Source organism: Perognathus longimembris, chromosome 3 (genome assembly GCF_023159225.1).
Source record: "Perognathus longimembris pacificus isolate PPM17 chromosome 3, ASM2315922v1, whole genome shotgun sequence".
Taxonomy (NCBI): Eukaryota; Metazoa; Chordata; class Mammalia; order Rodentia; family Heteromyidae; genus Perognathus; species Perognathus longimembris.
Genome location: NC_063163.1, coordinates 81,602,677 through 81,629,118, shown reverse-complemented (window position 1 = coordinate 81,629,118; position 26,442 = coordinate 81,602,677). Strand labels below are relative to the sequence as shown.

The 26,442-nt window shown below is 42.5% G+C and overlaps 1 protein-coding gene across 8 annotated transcripts in view; it reads right to left on the bottom strand.

Moving 5' to 3' along the window:
• Positions 1-26,442, bottom strand: part of Cit (citron rho-interacting serine/threonine kinase) — a 176,565-nt gene that overhangs the window by 138,203 nt on the left and 11,920 nt on the right. For all 8 annotated transcript variants that reach the window (XM_048342854.1, XM_048342855.1, XM_048342857.1 and 5 more), the window contains exons 4-5: positions 22,579-22,754; positions 15,220-15,321 (exon numbers count right to left, since the gene is read on the bottom strand). In XM_048342854.1, coding sequence (XP_048198811.1) covers positions 15,220-15,321; positions 22,579-22,754 — 278 coding nt within the window. The remainder of the gene's footprint in view (positions 1-15,219; positions 15,322-22,578; positions 22,755-26,442) is intronic.

Here is a 26,442-nt window from a genome sequence, read left to right as displayed (position 1 = left end):
GAGGGGTGAGGGAATGTTTTAATTAGATCCTCAAATACCACCTGACATGTTATAATTACAATGTCTCTACCAAGCAAGGAAGATGTGCAAGACGTATTGTAAGACATAGGATGAGGTCCCTGCCCCACAAAAATTATATCTGTTACCCCAGGGAATCAATATAATGAAAGACAAGGCCCAGACACCATGTGTGATATTTGCAAGGCAAGCTTGAAAAGGTGAATTAAATCCACCCACTTCCTCTACCCACCCAAAGTGACACCCAAGACATTCCCAGGTTTACTTAGACAGCACAGATGTATATTCCTTGGGGGAAGGGGGAAGCAACAAAACTCACATCCCTTTTGTATTCTCCCTGGCACCCAGCAGAAACTGAGATATGTGTAATAAGTGTGATACAATATTTTCCTTTCACAGTCAGGGCAGAAGGCAACTGACAGTCTCTATGAAAAATTTAACTATGAATATATATCATTTGACCTAGTAATTCTACTCTAGTGACTTATGTTACAGGTGCTCACAATAACTTGCAGACAAATAAGCCAACAGATTCACGGCAGTATGGTTTATAACAGGGAAAAATAAAACCTTGGGAATCCTCCAGACAGCCTTCCTAAGAGACCAACTAAACTATGATAATGATGAGGTATGAGATGAATATTTTTTTAATGCCAATAGATAAGGATCCAGTATCAGTCTTCTGAATGTGGATATCCAATTTTCTCCAATGTTTGTTGGAGAGGCTGTCTTTCTTCCAGCCTATGTTTTCAGTTCCCTTACCAAATATTGGATGGCTAGAGGTTTGTGAGTTTATTTCTGCTGCATTGCTCCTCAGGCCTGTTTTTGTGCCAGTACAAAGCTGTTTTCATTACTAGGGCTCTGTAGTACAGTTTGAAGTTTTTTGTTTTACCTCCAGCACTACTTTTTCTGCTCAGGATTGCTTTTACAATTTGTGGCCTTTTGTCAAAAGGTTCCATATGAATTTTTGGGATTTTTTTCTCTATCTCAGTGAAGAATGATGTTGGGATTTTAATGGGTATTGCATTGAAAGTGCAGATTGCTTTGAGCAGTATTGCCATTTTCAAAACATTAATTCTGTTAATCCAGGAGCATAAAAAGTCTTTCCATTTCTTTATGTCTTCTATTTCCTTCTTTAAATTTTTGTAGTTTTCTCTGTAGAAGTCTTTCACCTCCTAGGTTAATTTGGGAGTGTTTTTTGAGACTTGCAAATGGAGTTGCTTTCCTGATTTCAGTCTCAATCTTCTCATTGTTGGCTATAGAAAAAAGCTACCTATTTTTGCATGTTGATTTTATACCTTGCTACTTTACCAAAGCTGTGGGGGTTTTCAGTGCCAGTCCTGAGGCTTGAACTCAAAGGCCTGTGGCACTGTCCCTAAGCTTTTGTGCTCCAGGTTAGTACTTGTACCACTTGAGTCACAGCTCCACTAATGGCATTGTTTTGGTAGTTTATTAGAGGTAAGAGTCTCATAGATGTTCCTGCCCAAGCTGGCTTTGAACCTTGATCCTGAGATCTCAGCCTCCTGAGTTGCTAGGATACAGGTGTGAGCTTCCAGCACCCTGCTTTACAAAACTTTTTAATCAGCTCTAGTAGCTTGGGAGAGGGGTCTAGAGAATCCTTTAAACATAGGATCATATTGTCTGCTAATCGGGATAGTTTTACGTCTTCTTTCCCTATTTGGATACCCTTTATGTCTTTCTCTTGTTTTATTATTCTTGCTAGGAAGCAATTCTACCCCTGGGTACTTATCCAAAAGATGACAAACCAGGAAAGCCATCAGCACAATTATGTTCATTGAAGCACTATTCACCATAGTCAAGGTATGGAAATCAGCCCAGATGCCCCTCAATGGACAAATAGACCAAGGAAATGTAATACATACACACAATGGAATTTTACTCATCCATTAGAAAGAATGATATTGTATCATTTGTAAAGCAATGGAAAGACCTGAAAAAAATGTAGTAACATTAAGTTAGGCCCAGAGAAACAAAGGCTGCATGTTTAACCCTCATGTGGAAGGAGGTAAGAATTAGCTTATAAACATGTATTAGATATTATCTGAAATATGGTAAATTCAGGAGAGAATTCAAATACTATAATTCCTTAGATGAGCAGAAATAAAGCTTAACAAAATAAACAGGAAACAGGTGCTTGAAAGAGTGAAATGGGGTCAAGAGGAGAGGGCTAGATGAATGAAAGAGGAAGCAGTCAAAAATTCAATATTTATCCTACAAAATTAAGAAAAGTAGGGAATGGGTGGGTTGGGAGGGATAGGTGAGAATGGTAAAAGGGGTGACATGGATCAAGATGAACTGTCTATATAAACTGCTTTGTTAAATGGCAAAAAGAATTCAATACATATCCTACAAAATTAAGAAAAGGGCTGGGAATGTGGCTTAGCAGCAGAGTGCTTGCCTAGCATACACGAAGCCCTGGGTTCAATTCCTCAGGACCACATAAACAGAAAAGGCCAGAAGTGGCACTGTGGCTCAAGAGGTAGAGTACTAGCCAGGGACAGTGCTCAGGCCCTGAGTCCAAGCCCCAGGACTAGCAAAAAAAAATAGAAAGAAAAGTGAGGGGTTAAATGTGATAGGTGAGAATGGTGAAAGGAATGACAGTGATCAAGATGCACTGTACTCATAAACTGCTTTGTTAAATGGCAACTCCTTCGTGCAACTTTTTAAAGATAATTTTAAAAATAAATTTAAAAAAACAAACAAACAAATGGATTCCACCTATTGAAACTACCATGGAAAGCTGTCCATAATATAAAATGGTATCCTGTATAAAATTAAATATAACCTCCCTTTTGTGAGAAAAATAATTTTTATTTGTTGGTGCATGTAGGGGGGAAAACACAAGTATACAAAGCCTCGGGTAAAATGACTTACTAGTTAAAAAAAAAAAAAAAAAAAGGCACCAGTGGCTCACACCAGTAATCCTAGCTACCTGGAAGGCCGAGAGCGGGAGGATAACCATTCAAGGCCAGCCCAGGAAGAAAAGTTGTGAGACACTTTCTCATTGGAGAGCAAGACACAGTGGCACATGCCTGTTACTCTATATACAAAAGAACACATAAAATAGGTGGCCCTTTGCCTAGGCTCACACCTGAGCAAGAAGTAAGATAAGACCCTAGCTTAAAAATTACCAGCTCAAAAAAGGATAGAGGCAAGGCTCAGCAGTAGAGCGCCAGCCTAGCAACTACAAAACAAAACAAAAAGAACACCTTTACCCCAAGGAGCCAAAACCCTCCTTCCTAAGTCAACACACTACCTAGAGAGAGGCCAGTTAGCCTGAGTGGCTTTGGATTGTCCCCGGTGACTTCACCACTCTGGCTTTTGGTTTCATCTTCTGCAAAATGAGGATTGGATTAATCCCCTTGCAGCATTGCATGAGGATGAGGATGAGACAAAGATCTTGGAGGCCTTGATGCAATGCTTGGTACCCATAGGAGAGAGAGCCCCAGCTACTACTCCATCCTCATCCTTCTCCTTCCTGTACTGAAGGAAGCTGGGACCCCTCTGACCACAGCTGCAATTGTTAACCATTAAGGAGTTCTCAGTCCTCAGCTCTGATTTCCCATTTTATTGGTCATGCTACAAATTTCCTTTAAGTTGTCTCCAATCTTTCTGAAAAAAGGTAAGATTCAAATAAACTTCTTTAAAAAAAAAAACAAACACTAAATCTACCATATACTATATTCCAGCAGTCAATGCTGCAATGTGAATTCTTAATATTATACTCTAAACTCCTGTTTGCCTTTAGTATAGAATTAGAAGAAAACTCTAGACAAGCCAGGCACTGGGCATCTGCTGGCCCCGGGCTGGCCCAGTAGATAAAGCAGTAAGTCTGCCCAGTCTGTCAATCCTGAACCAAATTTCTCATCCTTCCCACAGACTCCTTATAACCTGGGAATCTACTCTATTCCCATGACTTCTTACATTCTGCACCCACTGGAAAATTGCATTTGAAAAGTAATATACCATGTACACTGCAAATTGCTAAAAACAAACTTATTTCAGAACTAAGAAGAAGAGCAACACTCAGATGGGGCAGCACCTAAGAGGCATACTTTACTTCCCCCAAATTCCTGGCAGATGTAAGCCACACACCCCTTCTCTCAAAGAGAGCTTATGGAAGCCACCTGGCTGCTCACCCACTTCCCAACCTGGTTCCCGGCAGGCCCTGAGTATGTGGGTGAATGCTAATTTATACATCTGCTTTAAATATATATTGCCATTAAAAAGGGCTTTAAACATCAAAAGAAATTCACCGATAATAACAGACATATTCATACTTTTAGAACCCAAATGTCTCAAAGGACAATGCATATTTATGATGACACAAGGCAGTTATAAATTTCCTACAGCTCTATTAAAGATGTGAAAAAGCGAATCAGCTTGTCAGTCTGAGGTTCAAAACCAAAAATACAGCATTCACTGGCAACTCTTAAGACCACTACTTGGTACTTAGTGTCTGTGTATCCCTTATGTTCCAAATATGAAAAGCACCTTGTACAAAAAATGTGTTCTTCACTCCTAATCAGAAGAGACCTACCCAAACTACATTAGTCTTTTCTATATGGGTCAAACATCTTCCCACATCTTCACAAACCAAGATTAATCTGACTAAAGAAGACAAGCCACAAAAATGATCAGAGCTGCTAGCCAGCATGTTCCACATCATGGGGCCAAAGTAGACAGGCTAAATGACAGATGCCTAAACAGACTGCATTCTTACCAGAATGCCCAGTTAAACCTGACCCACCAACACAATTCCATATGAAGAAGTCCCACTATGCACCCTAGATGAACTGATTCTGGATACTGTGGCTATCCCAGGATGGTATCCACATTTCAAAACTCTACTACCATGTATATTGCACATTGTGGAATACACAACACCCATAGGGAAGGCAGCTTTAGGAAATCAATCCAGGCTTAAACACCATGCTACAGAGCTACAGGATACAAAGTGAAAGCCAGGCATCCGTGACTCACATCTGTAATTCTTGCAACTCAGGAAACTGAGAGCAGGAGGATTGCAGTTCAAGATCAAGCCAGGAAAAAAGAAAAGAAAAAAATCACAAGACTCCATGCCAATCAATCAATAAAAGGCTTGGTGCAGGGCTGGGAATATGGCCTAGTGGCAAGGGTGCTTGCCTCCTATACATGAAGCTCTGGGTTCGATTCCCCAGCACCACATATATAGATAAATGGCCAGAAGTGGCGCTGTGGCTCAAGTGGCAGAGTGCTAGCCTTGAGCAAAAAGATAAGTCAGGGACAGTACTCAGGCCCTGAGTCCAAGGCTCAGGACTGGCAAAAAAAAAAAAAAAAAAAAAAGGCTTGGTGCAGTGGCATCAACTTACTTGGAAAACCTAAGAGAATCACAGTCCCAGTTTAAAAAAAAATTTTTTTTTTTAATTAATGAGGGCTGGGAATATGGCCTAGTGGCAAGAGTGCTTGCCTCCTATACATGAAGCCCTGGGTTTGATTCCCCAGCACCACATATATAGAAAACGGCCAGAAGTAGCACTGTGGCTCAAGTGGTAGAGTGCTAGCCTTGAGCAAAAAGAAGCCAGGGACAGTGCTCAGGCCCTGAGTCCAAGGCCCAGGAATGGCCTAAATAAATAAATACATAAGTACATACATACATACATACATACATACATACATACATACATACATACATACATTTAATGAAAGCAAAAGGGTTGTAGGTGTAGCTCAAATGGTACAGTACCTGTCTAGCAAGCTTGAGGCCCTGAGTTCTAATCCTCAGTACCCACCCACACTACCTCCCCCAAAAAAATGACAAAGAGGCTTTAAGTCTTTTTTTTTTTTTTTTTTTTTTTGGCCAGTCCTGGGCTTGGACTCAGGGCCTGAGCACTATCCCTGGCTTCTTTTTGCTCAAAGCTAGCGCTCTGCCACAGTGCCACTTCTCCCCATTTTCTGTATATGTGGTGCTGGGAAATTGAACCCAGGGCTTCATGTATAGGACGCAAGCACTCTTGCCACTAGGCCATATTCCCAGCCCCGGCTTTAAGTCTTTCTACCAGATGACTCACTATGAACCAAAGACAAAGGTCATCAGAACTTGATGAAGTAATGTGCCAGAGCGTCAACCCACACACAGATCTGGTTTTACCCAAAATCAGGATTCTGTCTCTGACCTTTATTACTCAAGAGAGAAATACCCAGTGAGACATTGATCCCCATCCCCACCTCAAAAAAAAAAAAAAAATGTAGCTTCAAATTCGAGAAGAGAGTTAAGTCCTCTAAAGCAAAGTTTCCAGGCCTGCCTACTCACCAGGACCTCCAGAAGTGCTTTCAAAAATGAGACGCACTCAGCCAGGCATGGTGGTACAAGCACACAATCTCAGCTACTTGGGAGGAAGAGGCAGGAGGGTGATAGGTTGAGGCCATTTTTGGCAAGGTTAGCAGTGAGACTCTTTCCCAAAAATAAAATGAAAGCCAAACAGAATCTGGATGTAGCTCAGTGGTAAAGTGTTTGCCTAGCATGTACAAGGGCCTGGGTTCAATCTCTGCAGGGAGGTACAAAAGGAAAAAGATACATCCACTCCAATGAACAGCAAAGTATCTACCATGTGCTACTGTTCTAGATACCAGAAAAAGAAAACTCTTTAACTTCATTGAGCTGGCATTCTATAAATGGAAAATAATAAAAATTTATCATCATCAGGGTAAAAGACTAAAGTAGATCTCCCTCCCATTCCAACTCCTTAGTGAGCTTATCAAAAATATAGATGTAGGGAAGTAGCACTGTGGCTCAAGTGGTAGAGTGCTAGCCTTGAGCATAAAGAAGCTTGGGGACAGCATCCATGCCCTGAGGTCAAGCCCTAGGACTATCCTAAAAAAAGAAAGCATTAGTTCACTTTGGCTGGGAATGTGGCTTAGTGGTAGAGTGCTTGCCTAGCATGCATGAAGCACTGGGTTTGATTCCTCAGTACCAAATAAACAGAAAATGTAGGCAATGGCACTGTGGTTCAAGTAGAATGCTAGCCTTGAACAAAAGAAGCTCAGGGACAGTGCCCTAGCCCTGAGTTCAAGCCACAGGACTGGTAAAAAAATATAGAGAAGGATTAGAGAAGAGAGAGATTCTGGAAACTAGGTGACCCCCAGACTGTATAGCAAGGTCCCATGGTTAGAGTCCAGAAATGTGTTTATATGGTTTGGTTTTATTTTTTTTGCCAGTCCTGGGGCTTGGACTCAGGGCCTGAGCACTGTCCCTGTCTTCTTCTTGCTCAAGGCTAGCACTCTGCCACTTGAGCCACAGCGCCACTTCTGGCCATTTTCTGTATATGTGGTGCTGGGGAATCGAACCCAGGGCCTCATGTATAGAAGGCAAGCACTCTTGCCACTAGGCCATATCCCCAGCCCTGTTTACACGTTTTTTGAGATCAGGTCTCCCTATATAGCCCAAGATGTCCTCAATCTCCCAATCCTCCTGCTTATTGGAAGTGCTGAGATTACAGGCCTGCATTACCACACCCAGCTTTCGAATCTGTGTGTTTTAAGGAGCTGCTGGGCAGTTCTGATGCAGAGAGCCTAGTGCTGCATTGAAACCACTGGTGAGGTGGGCATGGAATCCATGTGCCTCCAATCGCATTATCACAGCAGTGCCCTTGAATGGACCTTGTCTTGAATGTAACCATTACTTTTGCTTTTTTTTTTTTTTGGTCAATAACTACCTGGAGCCTTTATGAATATGGAGACAAGATCACTGACAACAAAGAACTGCGAGACAACAGGTCTGTGAGCACCACAGCTGTGATCTTCCATCCTTGCAAGGACTGCAGGCATCTGCTGCGCGCAGTGAACAGCTGCAGGTCACATAAATGGGGATCACCAAGACACAATAATCAAAAGCAAGGGAGGCAGAAGCAGGGGGGAAAAGAGCCCTCCAGTGAAACACTCCCAAACTACATAGCCACCCTGCTGTCCTCTGATAAAGCGCATCAGCTGACAGGCAAGCCTGGCTTGGAGCTATAATGGACTTGCTCTTTTAATGTAAAGACTTTGGGGCCAACCGAGACAGACCCTTCTGATGGTAGCAGCTGCAGATGCTAATTAAAGGGCGAATCTTACATGTGTTCAGTTTGGAAAGAGCGGACACTTCTCTGCTGGGGTTTCCATCTATCCCCCAGGTACTGTAATGGCAATTTCCATCCATTGTGCTGAATTTTAAATGAAGGGCAAATGTGTGCATGGTGGTGAGCATATGGGAATGGAAGTATTTAACAGTTCTTCAGTACTGCTGTGGTCTGAATGTGTCATGTGTTAGACACATAGAAGTACGGTATTTGCCACGGGTAACCAGTGGGAGGTTATCAGGGTCAGATGAGGTCTTGAGGGCAGGGCCCCCATGATGGTATTAGTGACTTTATAGGAAGGGGACCAGAAACCAGGCTCACATGCTTGCTCTGCCTCATCACATGACATCCTCTTCCATGTCCTGATGTGGTAAAAGGCCCTCATCAGAGGCTGAGCAGGTCCTGGTGCCACATTCATGGATTTCCCAAAATGGTGAGGCTAATCTATCTCTATGCTTTGTAAATTTTCCTGTCTTGGGGTATGCTGTTATAGCACCAGAAGCTATTTTCAATTTGTACAGGGAAACATCATCAGCATTCTGTGCTAGCCACCCCTTAGAAGTGTCACCTTGAAGATGCTGGCCCTTTCAGCATGACTGAAGCACCATGAGGGCATCAGTATCTGCTCTGCCCAGTGCTCCTGTCCTTTCGTATAGAGGAAGAAGGGATCCTCTGAGCAGAGTGGCTCCTGGCAGAGACCCTACATTATTCTTCGTGAAGGGCCAAGATGACCTTGAGAGATGGAGAGAAGGCACTTTATCTCTGAAAATAGGAATTCCGGCTTGATTCATCCATCCATTCAGAAAACCCTGAATGAATATTGAATCACACAGGAACTTGGCAGGAAACAGACGGTACATTCAAACTAGGTAGCTGAGGACATTAGTTTAATGAAGAGACTATTTACAAAGGAGAGGGTTAATTTAAAGGAAATAAACCAGAGGTGATGGAGTACCCACAGGCTGACAGAGTAAGAGGTATTGTTCCTAGGTCTCAAAAAACAAGGAATGGGATTTCAGACACACACATGATTACTGATGGGACAAAAGGAGGAAGCATTAGCCAGAAACAAACTAGAACTGTAGCTATAAAGTAATGTGTGTCAAAGTGAGGTCCCCTGGGCTGGGAATATGGCCTAGTGGCAAGAGTGCTTGCCTCCTACACATGAAGCTCTCGGTTTGATTCCCCAGCACCACATATATGGAAAATGGCCAGAAGGGGCGCTGTGGCTCAGGTGGCAGAGTGCTAGCCTTGAGCGGGAAGAAGCCAGGGATGGTGCTCAGGCCCTGAGTCCAAGGCCCAGGACTGGCCAAAAAAAAAAAAAAGTGAGGTTCCCCCCAGCCCCCGCAACCAGCAGCATCACCTCAGAACTTGGACATTCAAACTAGGGGGCCTCCACCCCAGACCAACTGGGTCAGAAAGACTGAGGGTAGGGACAGACAACCTGAGAGACAATATGATCAAATTGTGGCTCCTAAAGTGGTAAAACTCTAAATGTAGTCACTTGAAATAACACAAAATAACTACTTCCAAGGCACAGAAAACTCAAAGAACACCCAAGGCAATAACAAACTAAGCAACTGAATTGGGGTCAAGAAGAGGGATTAATATCTCATTCACCAATGAGAAAATTGAAACTGAAAAGGCCAATGACTCTGGAGAGAGAGAGACCAAACAAGAAACAGCAATCAAACAAGAATGATATTCTAAATAACAGCTCCTTTCTGATGGGCCGCTGGCTTCTAAACCCTGGCTCCCAAAGCAACAACATGTGAGCGCATGCCTGGTGCATTTTCAGACATGCCTGAAAAATTCAGATAATCTCAGCCAAGAGATCAAAACAGCACATGTCTTGTTGTCAAAACCATCATAAGCTGCTACATTTCACTAGCATAAACAATGAGTTGCATTCACTAACTGTCTCTTGGCTCCCAGTGATAACACTGGCTGGTATGCACAAAGGCCCTGGGGTCAATGCCTAGACACAGCCTGTGCCCTGCCTGTTCCTATCTAGGAAGGAAAGTATGCATACAACCACACAGGTACAGATTGAAAGCAAGAGAGAAAAATAAAGTTTTCTAACAAAATCTAAACCAGGCGCTGGTGGTTTACAACTATAGTCCTAGCTACTCAGGAGGCTGAAATCTAAGGATCATAGTTCAAAGCCAACCTGGGCAGGAAAGTCTGTGAGACTCTTATCTCCAGTTAACTACCTGCCGGAAGTAGAGCTGTGGCTCAAGTGGTAGAGTGCTAGCCTGGTACAAAAGAAGCTCAAGGACAGTGACTAGGCCCTGAGTTCAAGCTTTTGGACCCAGCACACAAAAAAGAAAGAAAGAAAGAAAGAAAGAAAGAAAGAAAGAAAGAAAGAAAGAAAGAAAGAAAGAAAGAAAGAAAGAAAGAAAGAAAGAAAGAAAGAAAGAAAGAAAGAAAGAAAGAAAGAGAGAGAAAGCAAGCAAGCTAATTCTAAACAGCATATCAAAACAGAGCATACTTCTGTATGTACAGAAACAACTGAGTGGGGGGGAAAACCACACTGAACACTTGCAACATCCCTCTATCCCCAGATAAAATCAAGGCAGCCAGGAGCTGATCTGCCTATGATCTCAGCTGCTCAGGATACTGAGCTATGAGGATCTTGGTTTGGAGCCAGCCCAGGACAGACAAATTCCCAAGACTCTTATCTCCAATTAACCAGCCAAAAGCTGGAAGTGCCCAAACCTGGAAGTAGATAGAGGTATGGCTCTAATGGTAGTGCGCCATGAGTGGAAAAACACCCACCACCACCACCACAACAACAAAAAAAGCCTTAGAGTGTGAAAGCTTCTGAGTTCAAGTCCCAGTAACAGAATAAAGAAAGGGAGTGGAGTTGGGGGGGGAGGGGGGAGGGGGTGGGCAGCAGCGGGGAAGAGAATGGAAGGGAAGAGCAAGCCTTTAAATACAGGCCTGCTTGCTTTCTGTTCCCTGCTCCCCATTATGTGAGCTGCTCTGTTTGCCACACCCTCCCTGCCATGATGGTCTGAAACTGAGCCAAGAGCAATCCTTCCTCTTTTAAACTATGCCTCTCTCTCTGTGGGTGAGAAGGATGGGAGGAAAGGGTGATCAAGATGTACTAGATGTACTATACTAAAATGGATATGTTGAGAAGAAATCCCTTTGTATAACTACTTAAAGAAAACTTTAAATTTTGAATAAATTGTTCTCCAGTATTTGTCACGGCAATGAAAAAGCTAGCGCATATTAAGAGGAATTTACCACACAGCTAGAGAATGTATGTCTAAGTCTCCCTAACAGACAGATACAGTCACGGGACTAAGTCCCAGCCAACACAGCACAGGAGGAAATCATGGGTCCAACTTGCAGGCCATTCTGTGTAGGAAGGAAGTTGCTCACTCTAAATTTCTGCTTTTTTTTCTCTTACCTACCAGTTAGAACAAAAGCACAAAATGGCCCTGTACCGATGATGACATGAAAAACAATATCCTAAAGACCGAGGAGCCACCACATGGAAAGAACTTGAGCTTCTGAATTATCACATATAACTAAGTTGCTCTACCAGCTTTGACAATACATTGGGATCTCTTTGTTACAGCAACTAAGCCTGTAGCACAACTTATACCACTCTAAATGCAATCGTGTGAGGAGGATGAATGGAGAAAAGACAATGCAAGAAGAAAGAATATATAGACAGACACATACATACATACATACATACATACATAGAAAAAGATACATAGTAGGTAGATATATACATATACATACACATACAGAAACAGATACATAGGTAGATATAAAGACAGACAGACAGACAGAGATAGGAAGTGCTTAGGGTCAATGACAAGCTGAGGGCCAGGACAGCCTAAAGAGCCCCTCAGCATGGATACCACCAATACAGAGCATTTCCCAGAGAACTGAGATACAATACTGCTACAAGTGGTGAATTATAAAGCATTTTCTTTATGAAGATCAGCTCCTACACGGAAGGACACTGATGCAGGCATCTGTTATATAGAAAGGAACAGATTTCTTCATGAACCAGATCAACAAAGTGCTGTTTTCGTGGGCTGCCTGCCAGGATTATGGACTAGCCTTGTTATATAGAACCAGATGCCACAATGGAATTTGCTACCATTTTCTGGTACATAGAAAATGACAGGCCATATTCATTGGTACCTCACTGCAAATGGGAAATTTCCAGCCATCAAAATTCAAAAGGACCAAGTGCAATTTCCTTAACACTATACTCCAATTTGTTTTGAAACTCTTACTGGGTCTTACTTGAATTACATACTTTAGAGAGCAACCCTCCCCTGCTGCTCACATAATGTGATTTCTGCAACACAATAAGTAAATTTGTATGTAAATCAGATTTCTATGAAGTTAATCATGCATTCCATCCAATAAATAGTTCTTAGGGGTTTACTTGGTGATGCTCCACCTGAAGTAAGGGAAACGTAATTGCTCCCCTCATGGAGGAAGAGACCGACAGCCACTCATGGGGGAGGGCTATAGATGGCTGTCAGCATTCAGCAGGAGGGTGTTCACTCCAGAGGTAGAGGGCCTAGGAGGTTTCCAGAAGTGACATCTAACCCAACCAAGAAAGAGAGACAGCAGTGAGCCAAGTAGACAGAGATGGAGTAGACAGTACACAGAGAGATCAAAGGCAAAATCCAAGAAGTAAAGAAAGCCCAGGACGGAGGGAGGGAGGGAGGGAGGGAGGGAGGGAGGGAGGGAGGGAGGGAGGGAGGGAGGGAGGAAGGAAGGAAGGAAGGAAGGAAGGAAGGAAGGAAGGAAGGAAGGAAGGAAGGAAGGAAGGAAGGAAGGAAGGAAGGAAGGAAGGAAGGAAGGAAAGAAATGGAACCTGACAAAAGTCCTTGGAAACACAGGTGAAAAAGGCTTTACGCACATGACAGGGTCTGGACTTTATCCAGAAAACAGCAGGGAATCTTGAAGGCTTTTGACTCGACTGCAGTATATAGAACACATTCAAGGTACAAGGAAAGATGGAAAGAAAAGGAGAACATTCCAGAGGCCACATAGAAAGGAAGTCAAAAGGAAACTGAGGCCAGGACTCACAACAGAGGTAGGAATGGACAAGAGAGATAGTCAGGAAAGATTTATAGGATCCAGATGCTATTTTAGTAGTCATGCATTTCAAATGTTTCTTCTATATCTGGTGCTCAAGGTGCTGGTGGTGACCTGTAATTCTAGCTACTCAGGAGGCCAAAATCTAAGGATCTCAGTTCATCTCAGGCAGGACAGTCTGTGAGACTCTTATCTCCAACTAACCACCAAAAAGGCAGAAATGCAGCTGTGCCTGCTTTAGTGAAAATGCCCAGGGACAGTGCCCACGCCTTGAGTTCAAACCCCAGTATTGACACAAAAGTTAATATTTTAAAAAATGTGTCCTCTAGGGGCTGGGAATGTGGCTTAGTGGTAGAGTGCTTGCCTAATATGTATGAAACTCTGGCTTTGATTCCTCAGCACCACATACACAGAAAAAGCCGGAAGTGGTGCTGTGGCTCAAGAGGTAGAGTGCTAGCCTGGAGCAAAAAGAGGCCAGGGACAGTGCTCAGACCCTGAGTCCCAAGCCCCAGGACTGGCAAAAAAAAAAAAAAAAAAAAAGTGTCTTCTGTCACACTGCAATAGCATTAAAGATGAGTGTTCAACTAACAGGAAGAGCTTACGGCCATTTACAGTTTCTCTAAACTTTAGAGGTTCAGGCACAAGGAATGTCAGTACTGAACAATGCCAATCCAGATCCTACACACCCCCTTACTTTGCTGCAAAACATATTTCTGGGTGGGAAATTTTTCAGATGTTGGAAACATGAACTGAGGTTCACATTCTATATTATGTAGTCCCCTCCATAGGGTCTGGGACATCACCTAACAATCTAGTTCATTCATGATTCAGAAGCAAAATTAAATGAACAGTCACACTGAACAAACAGCTCAGGCCAGGCTCCGCTCCCTCTGTTTCCCTAGAGAAAGTGGTTAGAAAAAAGATATAGGGCCGGGTGCCAGTGGCTCATGCCTGTAATCCTAGCTACTCAGGAAGCTGAGATCTGAAGATCAGAGTTCGAAGCCAGCCTGGACAGGCAAGGCCATGAGACTCTTATCTCCAATTAACCAGCAAAAAGTCAGAAGTATTGGACTGGAAATGTGGCTTAGTGGGCAGAGTACTTGTCTAGCATGCATGAAGCCCTGGGTTCAATTGCTCAGTACCACATAAACAGAAAAGGCTGGAAGTGGTGCTGTGGCTTAAGTGGTAGAGCACTAACCTTGAGCAAAAAAGCCAAGGGACAGTACTCAGGCCCTGAGTTCAAGCCCCATGAACGGCACAAAAAAAGGGAAGAAAACAGGTATAGGATATTCTCTTAAACTTCATACCTGTCAGCAGTGCAGGCATCATTGAACTGGCACATGATAAGTCTAGATGTCCATGCTGTACAGTGATATTTCAACACACATAGGCAACACACAATGATTAATCAGAGTAATTAGCATATGTATCATCTGTGTGTCGGGAACATTCAAAAATCCTTCTAGCTACTTTAAAATATGCAGTAAGTTATGATTAGTTCAGGTCTCCCTCTTGTGCTAGAGGATATCAAAGACAATCCTACCATCTACCTGGACTTTGGGACCCATTAACTAGCCTTTGTCTTCCCCTCAACTCCCAACCCTTCCCAGACACTGGGAACCATGATTCTTATTTCTAGAAGATAAACTCTTTTTAGTCTCTACATGGTGAGAACAGGCTGCCTCTTCTTATAACGACTATGCATTTTTGACTTGAACTTTAAGTAAAGCAAGATTCTATTAAAGGTAGTTAGAAACCATTCTTCACTAATTTCCCTGTCAGCCACAGCTCTTGTGCTCAATAGTCGGCACGCCATTGCTAAATGGCTAGCTCCTAATCTTTAGAAGGACGGGGACAGGGAGACTCAGAAGCCACAGGAGTGACTGAATGGATGAAAGGTGACATGGGTCGTGGTGGCAAGACCCATCATCCTATTCTGTAACAAGTTATCTGCGATCAGAGTATGCAGTTCACTCCACAGAGAGGGGTGGGAAAGACTCACCAGGTAGAGGTGATTTCGGTCCTGAAAGGCATAATGTAATTGGGGAATCCAAGGGCTTGTGCTGCGAGATAATATGTTCCGTTCTTCCTCAAAAAATGAGACCTATGGGAAAAAGAAACCCTTTAGACAAATTATAGTAGAAAGAAAGAAAAGTAAAAGAAAACTTCCTTTATCTGCCTTTAAGCCAAAATGGATGATTCTAGGGTTTAAGTCATCACTTAGCTTAGCAGCCCACAAACTGTCTCAGTTATGCATCTATTTTGTTCAGTTTGTGCCAGATCCATATATTACCTGTCCAATTATTTGCTTAAAATCTCTCTTTAAAGTTAGCTCACTTCCTTGCAACCCAAGTATCTTTTCCTGTTCACCGGTGCTCTGTGAACAATTCATGCCTGAAGACTTTAGATAGAGCAGAACAAGGTAAGAGCCCAGGCCAGGTGGGAGAGACAAAGCCATGGGACCTAGAACAGGGTACCTAACCAAGGGGAGTAAAAAGAGTGGCAACCAGGTATGCGGACAGGAAAGCATCACACATAAAGGAGGCCTAGACCAGGGTATCTAAGTCCACCAAGAAGATAGAGGGCTGGGGATATAGCCTAGTGGCAAGAGTGCCTGCCTTGGTATACCCGAGGCCCTAGGTTCGATTCCCCAGCACCACATATACAGAAAACGGCCAGAAGCGGCGCTGTGGCTCAAGTGGCAAAGTGCTAGCCTTGAGCAGGAAGAAGCCAGGGACAGTGCTTAGGCCCTGAGTCCAAGGCCCAGGACTGGCCAAAAAAAAAAAAAAAGAAGATAGAGAATAACTGCAAAAATAGTCAACAGGATGCATGAAGATACAGAAAATAAGCATTGCTAGGCATGGTAGCACACACCTGTAATCCCAACTCCCTGGGAGATAGAGGTTACAACTAAGGATTTTGCCCTGGGCAAAAATGTAAGTCTCTAACTGAAAATCTAAAGCAAAAAAAAATAAAAATAAAAAGGATGGAAGCATGGCTCACATGGTAAAGCACAACATCTGCCTAGGAAGAATTAGACCAAGTCCAAACCCAGTACTGCCAAAAAAAAAAAAAAAAAAAATGAAAGTAGTAAGGGCATAATGTCACAGCTGAGGATTACCCTATAGTTTGAATAAGTGCTCCTCTAATGGCCCATGGAGTAAAGTCTTGGTCCTGAGCCCACTGTAATAGGCTCCACTTCTAAATAATGGAATCATTAGAAGGAGAGACTAAGGCCAGCACTGGTGGCTCATACCTGTCATCCTAACTACTCAGGAGGCTGAGATCTGAGAATCACGGTTCAAAGCCAGCCCAGGCAAGAAAGTCCATGAGACTCTTATCTCTAATTAACCACCACAAAACCAGAAGTGGAGCTGTGACTCAAAATGGTAGACAGCTAGCATTGAGCGAAAATGTTCAGCCCTGAGTTCAAGCCCCACAACCAACTAAAAAAAAAAAAAAAAAGTGGGATTAGTAGGTCTTTGGGCTGTGTCCTTAAAAAGAATACTGGAACATCACAATATCTTTCTCTTTTTCACAACCCAGTCATGAGGGAAATAGTTTTGCCATGATCTGACCAGGTCCAAAAGCAATGGAGTTCACCAACCCTGAAATAAAACCTCCCAACTGTGAACCAAAATAAACCTTTTCCCTTTAGAAGCTGATTACCTCAAGTATTTGTTACAGTAACAGAAAGACAACTAACACATAGAAATGCAGAAAAGGCAAAAACTAAAATGAATCTTGTAAATTGGAGAAACTGCTGTGATTTGAGGGTTTTCTTTTTTGCTTCTTTTTTTTCTGTTTTTTTCTGGTTTTCTGTTTTTATAATTATTTGTTGTTGGTTGTTGTTTGGTTTGGAGGGTTGGTGTCATTTGGGGGCGGGGGGGAGGGGTGGCAGTACTAGGGTTTAAACTCAGGACCTTGACTTTGCCAGGTAAGTGCTCTACTGCTTGAGCCATGACCCCTACTCTTGTAGCCTTCGTCATTTTTTGAATGGGTTCTTGCTTTTGGCCCAGGTTGGCCTAGAATGACATCTTCCTACTTATCCCTCCCCTATAGCTAGAATGAAAGGTATGCACCACTCTCATACTGCCGCCATGTCCAGCTTTCTATTAACTGAGGTGAGATCTTGTGAACTTTTACTCAGGGCTGGCCTTGGGTCACAACCTTCCCCAGATTGGCTTCCTGAGTAGCTAGTATTACAGTGAGCCACAGTCACCAGCCTGAACTTTTGTTTTATTAAATCAGGGTCTTTCTATGTAGCCTACACTGGCCTCAAACTTATAATCCTACTGCTGAGGCAGAAAGTACCGATGTGCCCAGCTGTAGACTTGGGCTTTTCAATATATAGATACATACTGAATTATATAGACATATCTAGAAATATAGAGGTAGTATGTACGTGTGTGTGTGTGAAAATTTGTATACATATGGGAGAGTATATAAGTGAGTATATTGCACACATACACATTCTTTCTGAGCACTAGCCATAGAAAGATCTGAGAGCTGTAACACCCTAGTATCATCTGGAGAAATGACTGAAGCCAGGACTGGGACAGAGAAAGTCAATGTACATCCTGCAGCACCAGAAAACAAGTTCTCAAGAATGATGGAGATGTGTGTGTGCCAAAGAGTACCTTAGAGACAATCTGAGTATAAAAATAAGTATTTACATGAGGCTGGGAATGTGGCTTAGTGGTAGAGTGCTTGCCTAGCATGCATGAAGCCCTGGATTTAATTCCTCAATACCACATAAACAGAAAAAGCCAGAAGTGGCACTGTGGCTCAAGAGGTAGAGTGCTAGCCTTGAGCAAAAAGAAGCCAAGGACAGTGCTCAGGCCCTGAGTTCCAGGCTCCAGGACTGGCATAGATAGATAGATAGATAGATAGATAGATAGACAGACAGATAGGATAGAGACAGAGACAGACAGACAGACAGATACATAGACAGAGCAAGCAACAGAGTGTAGCTCATTGACTGAAATGTGAAAATGCAAGGCCACACAGATATAAATAAATGAATGAATACACTGGAAGTCTTATGAGGAATGGGACATTTCCATGACTTGAAAGTTTATCTCCCAAAGTGCTTCCATGGGTCCAAAGGAGAAGAGCCTAACTCCAGTGGGGAAGCATGGCAAAAATATAAAAGTGAACGCCATCCAGGATGAGACACACTAGAACTAAGAGTCACCTGTTGGGGTGAATCTGGGCATAGCCTCTTGTTGTACAAGCAACATCAAATAAATCCAAATTCTACAAAGTTAACAGGCATGTTGCCAGAACTGCCTAGGTCATGAGAGTCTGGAGGAAATTTATTTTTTATTTATTTTGTTTTTTTTGCCAGTCCTGGGCCTTGGACTCAGGGTCTGAGCACTGTCCCTGGCTTCCTAGCACTCTGCCACTTGAGCCACAGCACTACTTCTGGCTGTTTTCCATATATGTGGTACTGGGGAATTGAACCCAGGGCTTCATGTATATGAGGCAAGCTCTCTTGCCACTAGGCCATATTCCCAGCCCTGGGAGGAAATTTATGTAGACAGAGGAGACTAAAGATACAGGACAAGTGAATGTCAGATGTGATCTGGATTGGACTCTAGTATTCTAAAGACATTATTGGGACAACTGGGGAAACTTGAATGGAAATAAGAGGACACTAATGCATCATGGCCAATTCTCTGATTTTGATGGCGGCATTGATGGAACATAGAAGAAAGTCCTTATGACTGGCGCTACACAGTGAAGTATCAGAAGTATTTTCAAGTGGTCCCTGTGGGGGAAGGATAAAAGTTGTACTATCAAATAGGTAATTCTTCATGTCAGCCTTGCCAGGCCATAACACCCAATTATCCAAAAACTAAGCTAGGTATTGCTGTGAAAGTATTGAGGCGATGGGAGTTTATGTCTACGGTCAGTTGCCTTTTTTTTTTTGGCCAGTCCTGGGCCTTGGACTCAGGGCCTGAGCACTGTCCCTGGCTTCTTCCCGCTCAAGGCTAGCACTCTGCCACTTGAGCCACAGCACCACTTCTGGCCGTTTTCTGTATATGTGATGCTGAGGAATCGAACCTAGGGCCTCGTGTATCCGAGGTAGGCACTCTTGCCACTAGGCTATATCCCCAGCCCCAGTTGCCTTTTAAGTTACAGATTATCTTCAATTATCTGGGTGGGCCTCTTCCACCGAGCTGAAAAACCTGAAGAAGAGAACAGTCCCTAAAGATCAAGAAATTCTGCCTCAAGCATGCATCACCCTTTTCTCCCCCCAAATTTCCAGCCTGTTGTCCAGCCCTACAGCCTTCAGACTTTCCAATGTACACCACCACAGAAACCATCAGTTAGGGTAAGTCAATTCTATTCATGTATATGTGTGCGCATATATACATTCATATGTATTTTGTGTATACATCTAACATGTAAATAGAATCTGTATGATCTGTGTACATACAAAAAATAAGGACATATGCATATTCTATGTGCATGGGTGTCTGTGTGTCTATGGTAAACTGGTTCAAGAACTACTATGAATAACAAATCACACAGAAGCTCAAGTCCCTTATATAAAATAGCACAGTATTTGCACAGAACCTGCACAGATCTTTCTGTATAGTTCTACTCATCTCTAGGTTATTTGTAATACTTAATACAATGTGAATGCCATGCAAATAGCAATACTGAATTCAGTAGTAGCAAGAAAATCGTCTACCCTTTTGGTATACACACGCCATCTTTTCTTCCTAGGTATTTTCAGTTTGTAGTTGGTTAAATCCATAAAGGCAGAAGTGAAGGATATGCTTCAAGAAAACTGTGTGAGGGTTAGCTTTATGTGTTAACTTACTAGTTAATTTCTCCTAAGAACCCTGACAGGTCGTAGAACTTATCACTCTTCTATAAATTTGTGACTGTTTCAGTAAGTTTAACTTGGAGTATACCTTTTTTCCATGTTAGTTCCTACAATAGCATCTGTGGAAGCTACAGGTTTTTATATGCTAATTAGTACAAAACAGTTAAATGTTTTTAAATAGTTTGTCCACATATTGCCTAAAAATCACCTAGCACACCCCTAGTGCTAAATGTCAACCATTTGGAAAACAGCAACCCAACCCCGCCATGTACTGCCTCAAGGAGCTGATTCTTCTTCATGCTGGAGTATAAAAGCTGTTCAGAGGTTGCTGAACTGAACAGTCTCCACCTTAACTTGCTCACCACTATCTGACCCCTGAAGTGTCCATTGAAGTAAGTGGTCTCTGAGGACCTCTTCCGGTTGTCACAGCACTCAGGGCAAGTGTGCTGGCCTCCCCAGGGTGACAGGCTTTGTTTGTAAGACACCACCTCTCCAATCTTCCTTTCAGCTTCTCCTTTGGTGGCTCTTCTTTACTCATGTCCTTAAGTTCCAAACCCTCACAGAGATTCCATTACGAAACCTATTTTTCTTTTATATCCATCTCGAGGAATGGACACACACTGAAGCCCACACTTCACACATGATCCTTTTGGGCCATTTGACTGGAGGAAGGCAAACCTGTATGAACTTTGCTATTATCTGCCTGCAGTGTGGCATGCTGGATTTGTTTTTCCTTACATGCGCTGTTTCCCATCTACCACACACACATCACAAGGTCAGACTACACTGAGTGCCTCTCCTCAAGGACCTAGAAACACAGATGCTCATAAGTGTGTGATGATGATTGATTAGTTCTGACTCAGATGTAGGAGACCTAGCAAGCACCTTGCCCTCTGGTCTTCCAAGTTCTTTGTGACATCATGTCATTTTTCCTGTCTATGAAAGTTGCTCACATTTTCTTCCCCAAACACAGATATTGTATGTGCAGAGACACTCTATTGGATCTGGTACACATCTGCCATTCTTGGGACCTTACAAGCGGCTTCCTGCCCTCTGCTGCTTCTCTGCCTGGAAGCCACAAAATGTCATGGAAGTCCTCAGGGACCAGAGCCATCACAACCTCCGCTTTCCAGAAGCCTAAATGATCCCCAACTGTCTCACAAAGTGGAAATGCCATTCTAAAAATGGTCCGTGGCAATGGGAACAAATGATGGAAATCTGGAAACTATTGGAAGGGTATAGAACTTTGCCTTTGTACCTGTTGCCATAGAAATACAAGATGGTTTTGTTTTGTCTTATTTTGTTTTAAATCTTGGAGGGATGGAATGGCAGTGGGGAATGAGTACAGAATCTCTGTCTGGGATGATAAGGAAATTCTAGATATGGATGATGGTCATGGTTGTACTTTAGTAGCACTATACATGGTTGCACACTAGTACTACTAAATCACACTCTAAAAGTAGTTAAAATGGTAAAATTTATGAAAAAAGTAGATGTGACATTTCCTTCCAATTCCTCATCCCACTCAAATGTCCTCAGTTTGCCCCAGTTCACAATGTGTTTGTACTGAGCCACTAAACAGACACACAGGCAGACACACAGACACACATGCACGCACACACACGCAGCACCATAGTTCTCATCCATGGCTACCTTCCATCACTTCTGTTCCCAGGACCTCCATTGCTTCTCACCAGAGGGAGACTCTGACTCACCCATGACATCTCCCCTCCCATCACCGCTAATGAGTTTCTTAATTGTTCTCCCCCCTCTGTGATGCTTTCACTGGTGAGCACCTGCTTTATAGATCTGCATTCTTCTTCCACTTCCCAAGGCTGTGGTTAAACCCTGAAAGTAACAGCTATGGAACTTCAATTCCTCCTGCCAGCTCCCCACAGAGCTGGGTACATTATCGGAACCATGATGTGCACTACGATGTCTGTAACTAATAAATTACTCTCTGAACTCCAAGGCTGGCAGCTCTCGCTCTCTTTAAAACACAACAAATGAATCAATATGTCTAGAGACAGCAGACCTAAAGAAAGAAAAATACCACACTGGAAAAGCAACTCCACAGCTTTGCAATGCAATTCTATCTAACTTCTACAAGGGCTTATCATAAAATCAAATACATGTGTCTGTCATACAAGTTATCTATAGCTGTACTAAAGCAAATGCTATGCTACCTGATTCACCAATCATATCTGTGTCCCCAAATATCCTGCTAATGGTCAGGAAAGAGCATCTTAAATTCCTCAGTTAAGAGGTAAACTTGGTTCTGAAATAAAATACAACTATAGGACAAAGAAATCGATGGAAGTTTGTGAGCCTTCTAAATTAACCTCCATCAGTTCAACAAGAACTAAACTCCACCACAGGTCTTTTTTGCTCTTTCAAGAATAATTAGAGACAGAGTCAGAGGACTTACTGGATCCTAGAGGCAAAACCAGCAGGTGACTGTCTCTGCAATGAACACTATAGTCCAGAAAGAGGAAAGGCCTGATGTGAAAATGCTCCTACCTGCTCCTGTGCCAGCAAGGCCTTCTTCTTCATGATTTTCATGGCATAGATGTCACCAGTCGCTTTCTCTCTGACCACCTGAACTTCCGCAAAGTGACCACAACCTACAAGACTTCGCACTTCAAAGTCCTTGGCCGAAGGCTGGAGCTCCTGTAACTCAGCTACGATGTCAGAATCTGCAATAGATGAACGAGTGATACCCAGGTAAATAAAGCACTTTGAATGTATGCATCTTTACAAAAGGGGGAGAAAAAGAAAAATGTTCTTATGACTTCCTTCACTGTCAAAAGACATTTAGTCATTTTCTCACCCATCAGGAATAATTATAAAATCAGCACAAAAGTGTTTTTATATGTTAAGTTAAAATTAAGGGCTTCAGAAATTCCAAAGTACGGTTTCCATGGTAGCTATAATTTGAATCCTGTAGACTAAAAAAATAGGGAGGGAGGATATAACCCAGGCTTTTTCTCCTTCCTCTAAAGGCTGCAGGGCAGTGTTAGGTCAAATATGCTTTTCAGCATGTACACTGCTGCCTCATAATGTGAAAAGGCAACATAGTTCTCATTTTCCAGATCATTCCATTCTACTCACATGTGTTTTCCTCAGTTTTATCCTATCAGGCCAGGTTTTATCTCCCTTGCATTGTGTCAGGACCTTCCTTACCTTAATATGTGACAATAGGATAAACACAGACACACATGCACGCACACACACGCAGCACCATAGTTCTCATCCATGGCTACCTTCCATCACTTCTGTTCCCAGGACCTCCATTGCTTCTCACCAGAGGGAGACTCTGACTCACCCATGACATCTCCCCTCCCATCACCGCTAATGAGTTTCTTAATTGCCCAAAGGAACTCTACAGGGTTCACATCCTGTCCATCTGCGCAGACTTTTTCATAACATAGTTTTATTCCTTTTCCAAGCCCAACATCTCAATGTACACAGTGTAGGCTAAACACATGTCTCTTGCATGAACTTATTAACACTGGAATGGACTGAGCAGAGACATTGCTAAAAGAACAAGTACATGCTGACTTAAAAGAATGAGGAAAGCAATAGTGACTGTCCTAAAAGCTGGATCTTGTGCATAACAGAAGAACCAAATCACACACATGGAAAAAGGGCAAGAGACCCCTGTAGTTACAATTATCCTGGGTTTGGTATGTAGGTCCATAGTAGAGCATGTGTTTAACATTCATGAAATCCTGGGTTCAATCTTCAGCACACACACAATACATATAAAGATATAGATGATATAGACATAAACACACATACACATATGCATATAATGGATATATACTGTACATGTGCATGCAACATACACTTATACATACATACACACACTCATATACACACACACATTATCCCAGAGAATCCTATCCTCCCTTTCTTTCTTTGCAAAGGTGGTGTTACAAAGGGCAGGATCAAAGGCATTATGAGATGAGCTCCATGGACACACTCTCACTTCAGAAAGACATCCAATCCCATGATCATCTGAGGAATTGGGCAAGGGATGGGTGGATCCATAGAAATTCGCTGTGACCAGTATGAAATAGAAATCTAGAGGTCCTACATGGAGAACAACATGTGGAAGAAACCTGAAAGCTGCATGTCCTTTTCTTCTTCCCTGATAATGTTGTGCTGAGCCCTGTTCTCTCTTTGCTGTCTCTTTCCAAGTTTCTGGTGTCAAGTATTTGAGTGCTGAATTGTCATTCACCAGTGCACTCGCTTGTAACTTTCTCGGTTAATCATTGCTAGTACACAGAATCAATTTCTCTTAACTTCTATGGGGCCTTGGGCACCAATGTTGCTGATGGTGTTGTTCAACTTTAATAACTCTGGGTCTGTCACAGGAGTCAACCAAGCATCTCACTCACAAGTGGGACAAACTGCTTTGTAGGCAAAACTACCACACTACTCACAGACTTTTAAAAACTCTCGCATTCCAAATCGTCTTTTGACCCAAAGGATTTTGGATGATTAAGGTGAAAGATGGAATGCTGAAACCAAATTGAATACTATTTTTAAAAAAGAGGGAGGCAAGGGGACTCTTAATGACTTCTCTCCATATCAGCTGTTTCTGTAACCCTTCAACATCCGTATACATCATTCCTTTATCCCTGTGCACGATTAGCTGTAGTATTAACTAGTCCAGTGAGTACAAAGTATTATGGTGAAGACAAAGACCCAAAACACTGTAATGGAAACACAGTGGAGGCCTGGCTTTGTCACCCAAGGAGCAACAGCAACACAGCTGAGTCTATCGCTTCCTTTCTTGAAACTTGGGAACCCAACATTTCAGCCTCTAGGAATCCAATCCTTCATCAGAAGCCCCAGCACATATGCTGAAAAAAATCTACCTATGAAGATGCTCATGAGGAAAAGAACAAAAATAATCCCAAACAACCCAAAGACCCTTCAGCAGGAAAAGTGGGAACTTTCTAAATGTGTGCCACAATCAGGACCATGAAGCATATGTTGAAAGGAATGAGGAAATCCAGGCTATGTTAGAATATAGTAGTATTCCCACAGGCAGAAAGTTATTTGGTTTTTAATTATTCTCAGCATTCTACATGAAATTTCTTCCTGAGAAAAGTGCACATGGGCGTGTGAGTGCGTGTGTGCGCGTGCACACACACACACACTTTTGCGTAAAATGTCTGAGTTTTGCCAGATCCTTGAAGTGTTCAGAAACTTTCAAAAAGTTGCTAGATCCTAGGTTAGGAATTGTGCTGAGGGTGTGAGTGCAGCTGGGAAAGATAGGGGAAAATGATGGAAAGTAGTGACATTGCTTAGCATGCACTGTACTCATAATCTGACTTGGTGGAATCGAAGCCCCTTTGTGCAACTACTTAAAAATAATATAAATGCTTATTAATTTTTTTAAAAAGAATTGCTTTGAATAATCCTGTTGAGGGGCTGAGAATGTGGCTTGGTGATAGAGTGCTTGCCTAACATGCATGAAGCACTGGATTGGATTCTTCAGTATCACATAAACAGAAAAAGCCAGAAGTAGAACTGTGGCCCAAGTGGTAGAGTGCTAGCCTTAAGGAAAAGAAGTTCAGAGACAGAGCCCAGGCCCTGAGTTCAAGCCCCAGGACTGCCAAAAAAAAAAAAAAAATCACCCTATTATAACATGTAGCCCAGGTAGTAATACCATTTTAGAGTCCTACTTACAAAAAAAAAAAAAAAAAAAAAAGTATGGCAAGTTACACCAGCACCATCTTCAAACTGCTCCTAATGAATTGAGAGGGTTTTGAACTTTCCCAAAACAAAGAAATGACACATGTTCAAAGCAGTGGATATACCAACGACCCTGACCTAATCGCTACATATTAAAAATAAGCATGCTGGGGCTGGGATGTAGCTCAGTGGCAAAGCGCTTGCCTAGCAAGTGCAACATCCTGGGTTCGACCCCAGTACCAAAAAAGACAAAAAAAAAAAAGCATGCTTACAGAATTGTAACTCCTTTGTACTACTAAATAATAATTTAAAAATAGACATGTATTATTAAGACAGCCACACTGTACCCCAAATATGTACAATTATTATGTATCAGTGAATTTTTTAAAGATATATTAAAAACTTGATTTTTTTTTTTTAAAGAAAAAATATGCCAGAGCCAGGCACTCACTGGTGGCTCAATCCTGTAATCCTAGCTACTAAGGAAGCTGAGATCTGAGGATCACAGTTCAAAGCAGCCTGGACAGGAAAGTCCATAAAACACTTACTGCCAATAAATAACACAGAAAAGGCCAGAAGTGGCATTATGGCTCAAGTGGTAGAGCCCTAGCCTTGAGCAAAAGAAGCTCAGGGACAGTGCCGAGCAAGGCCCAGAGTTCAAGCCCCAGGACTGAC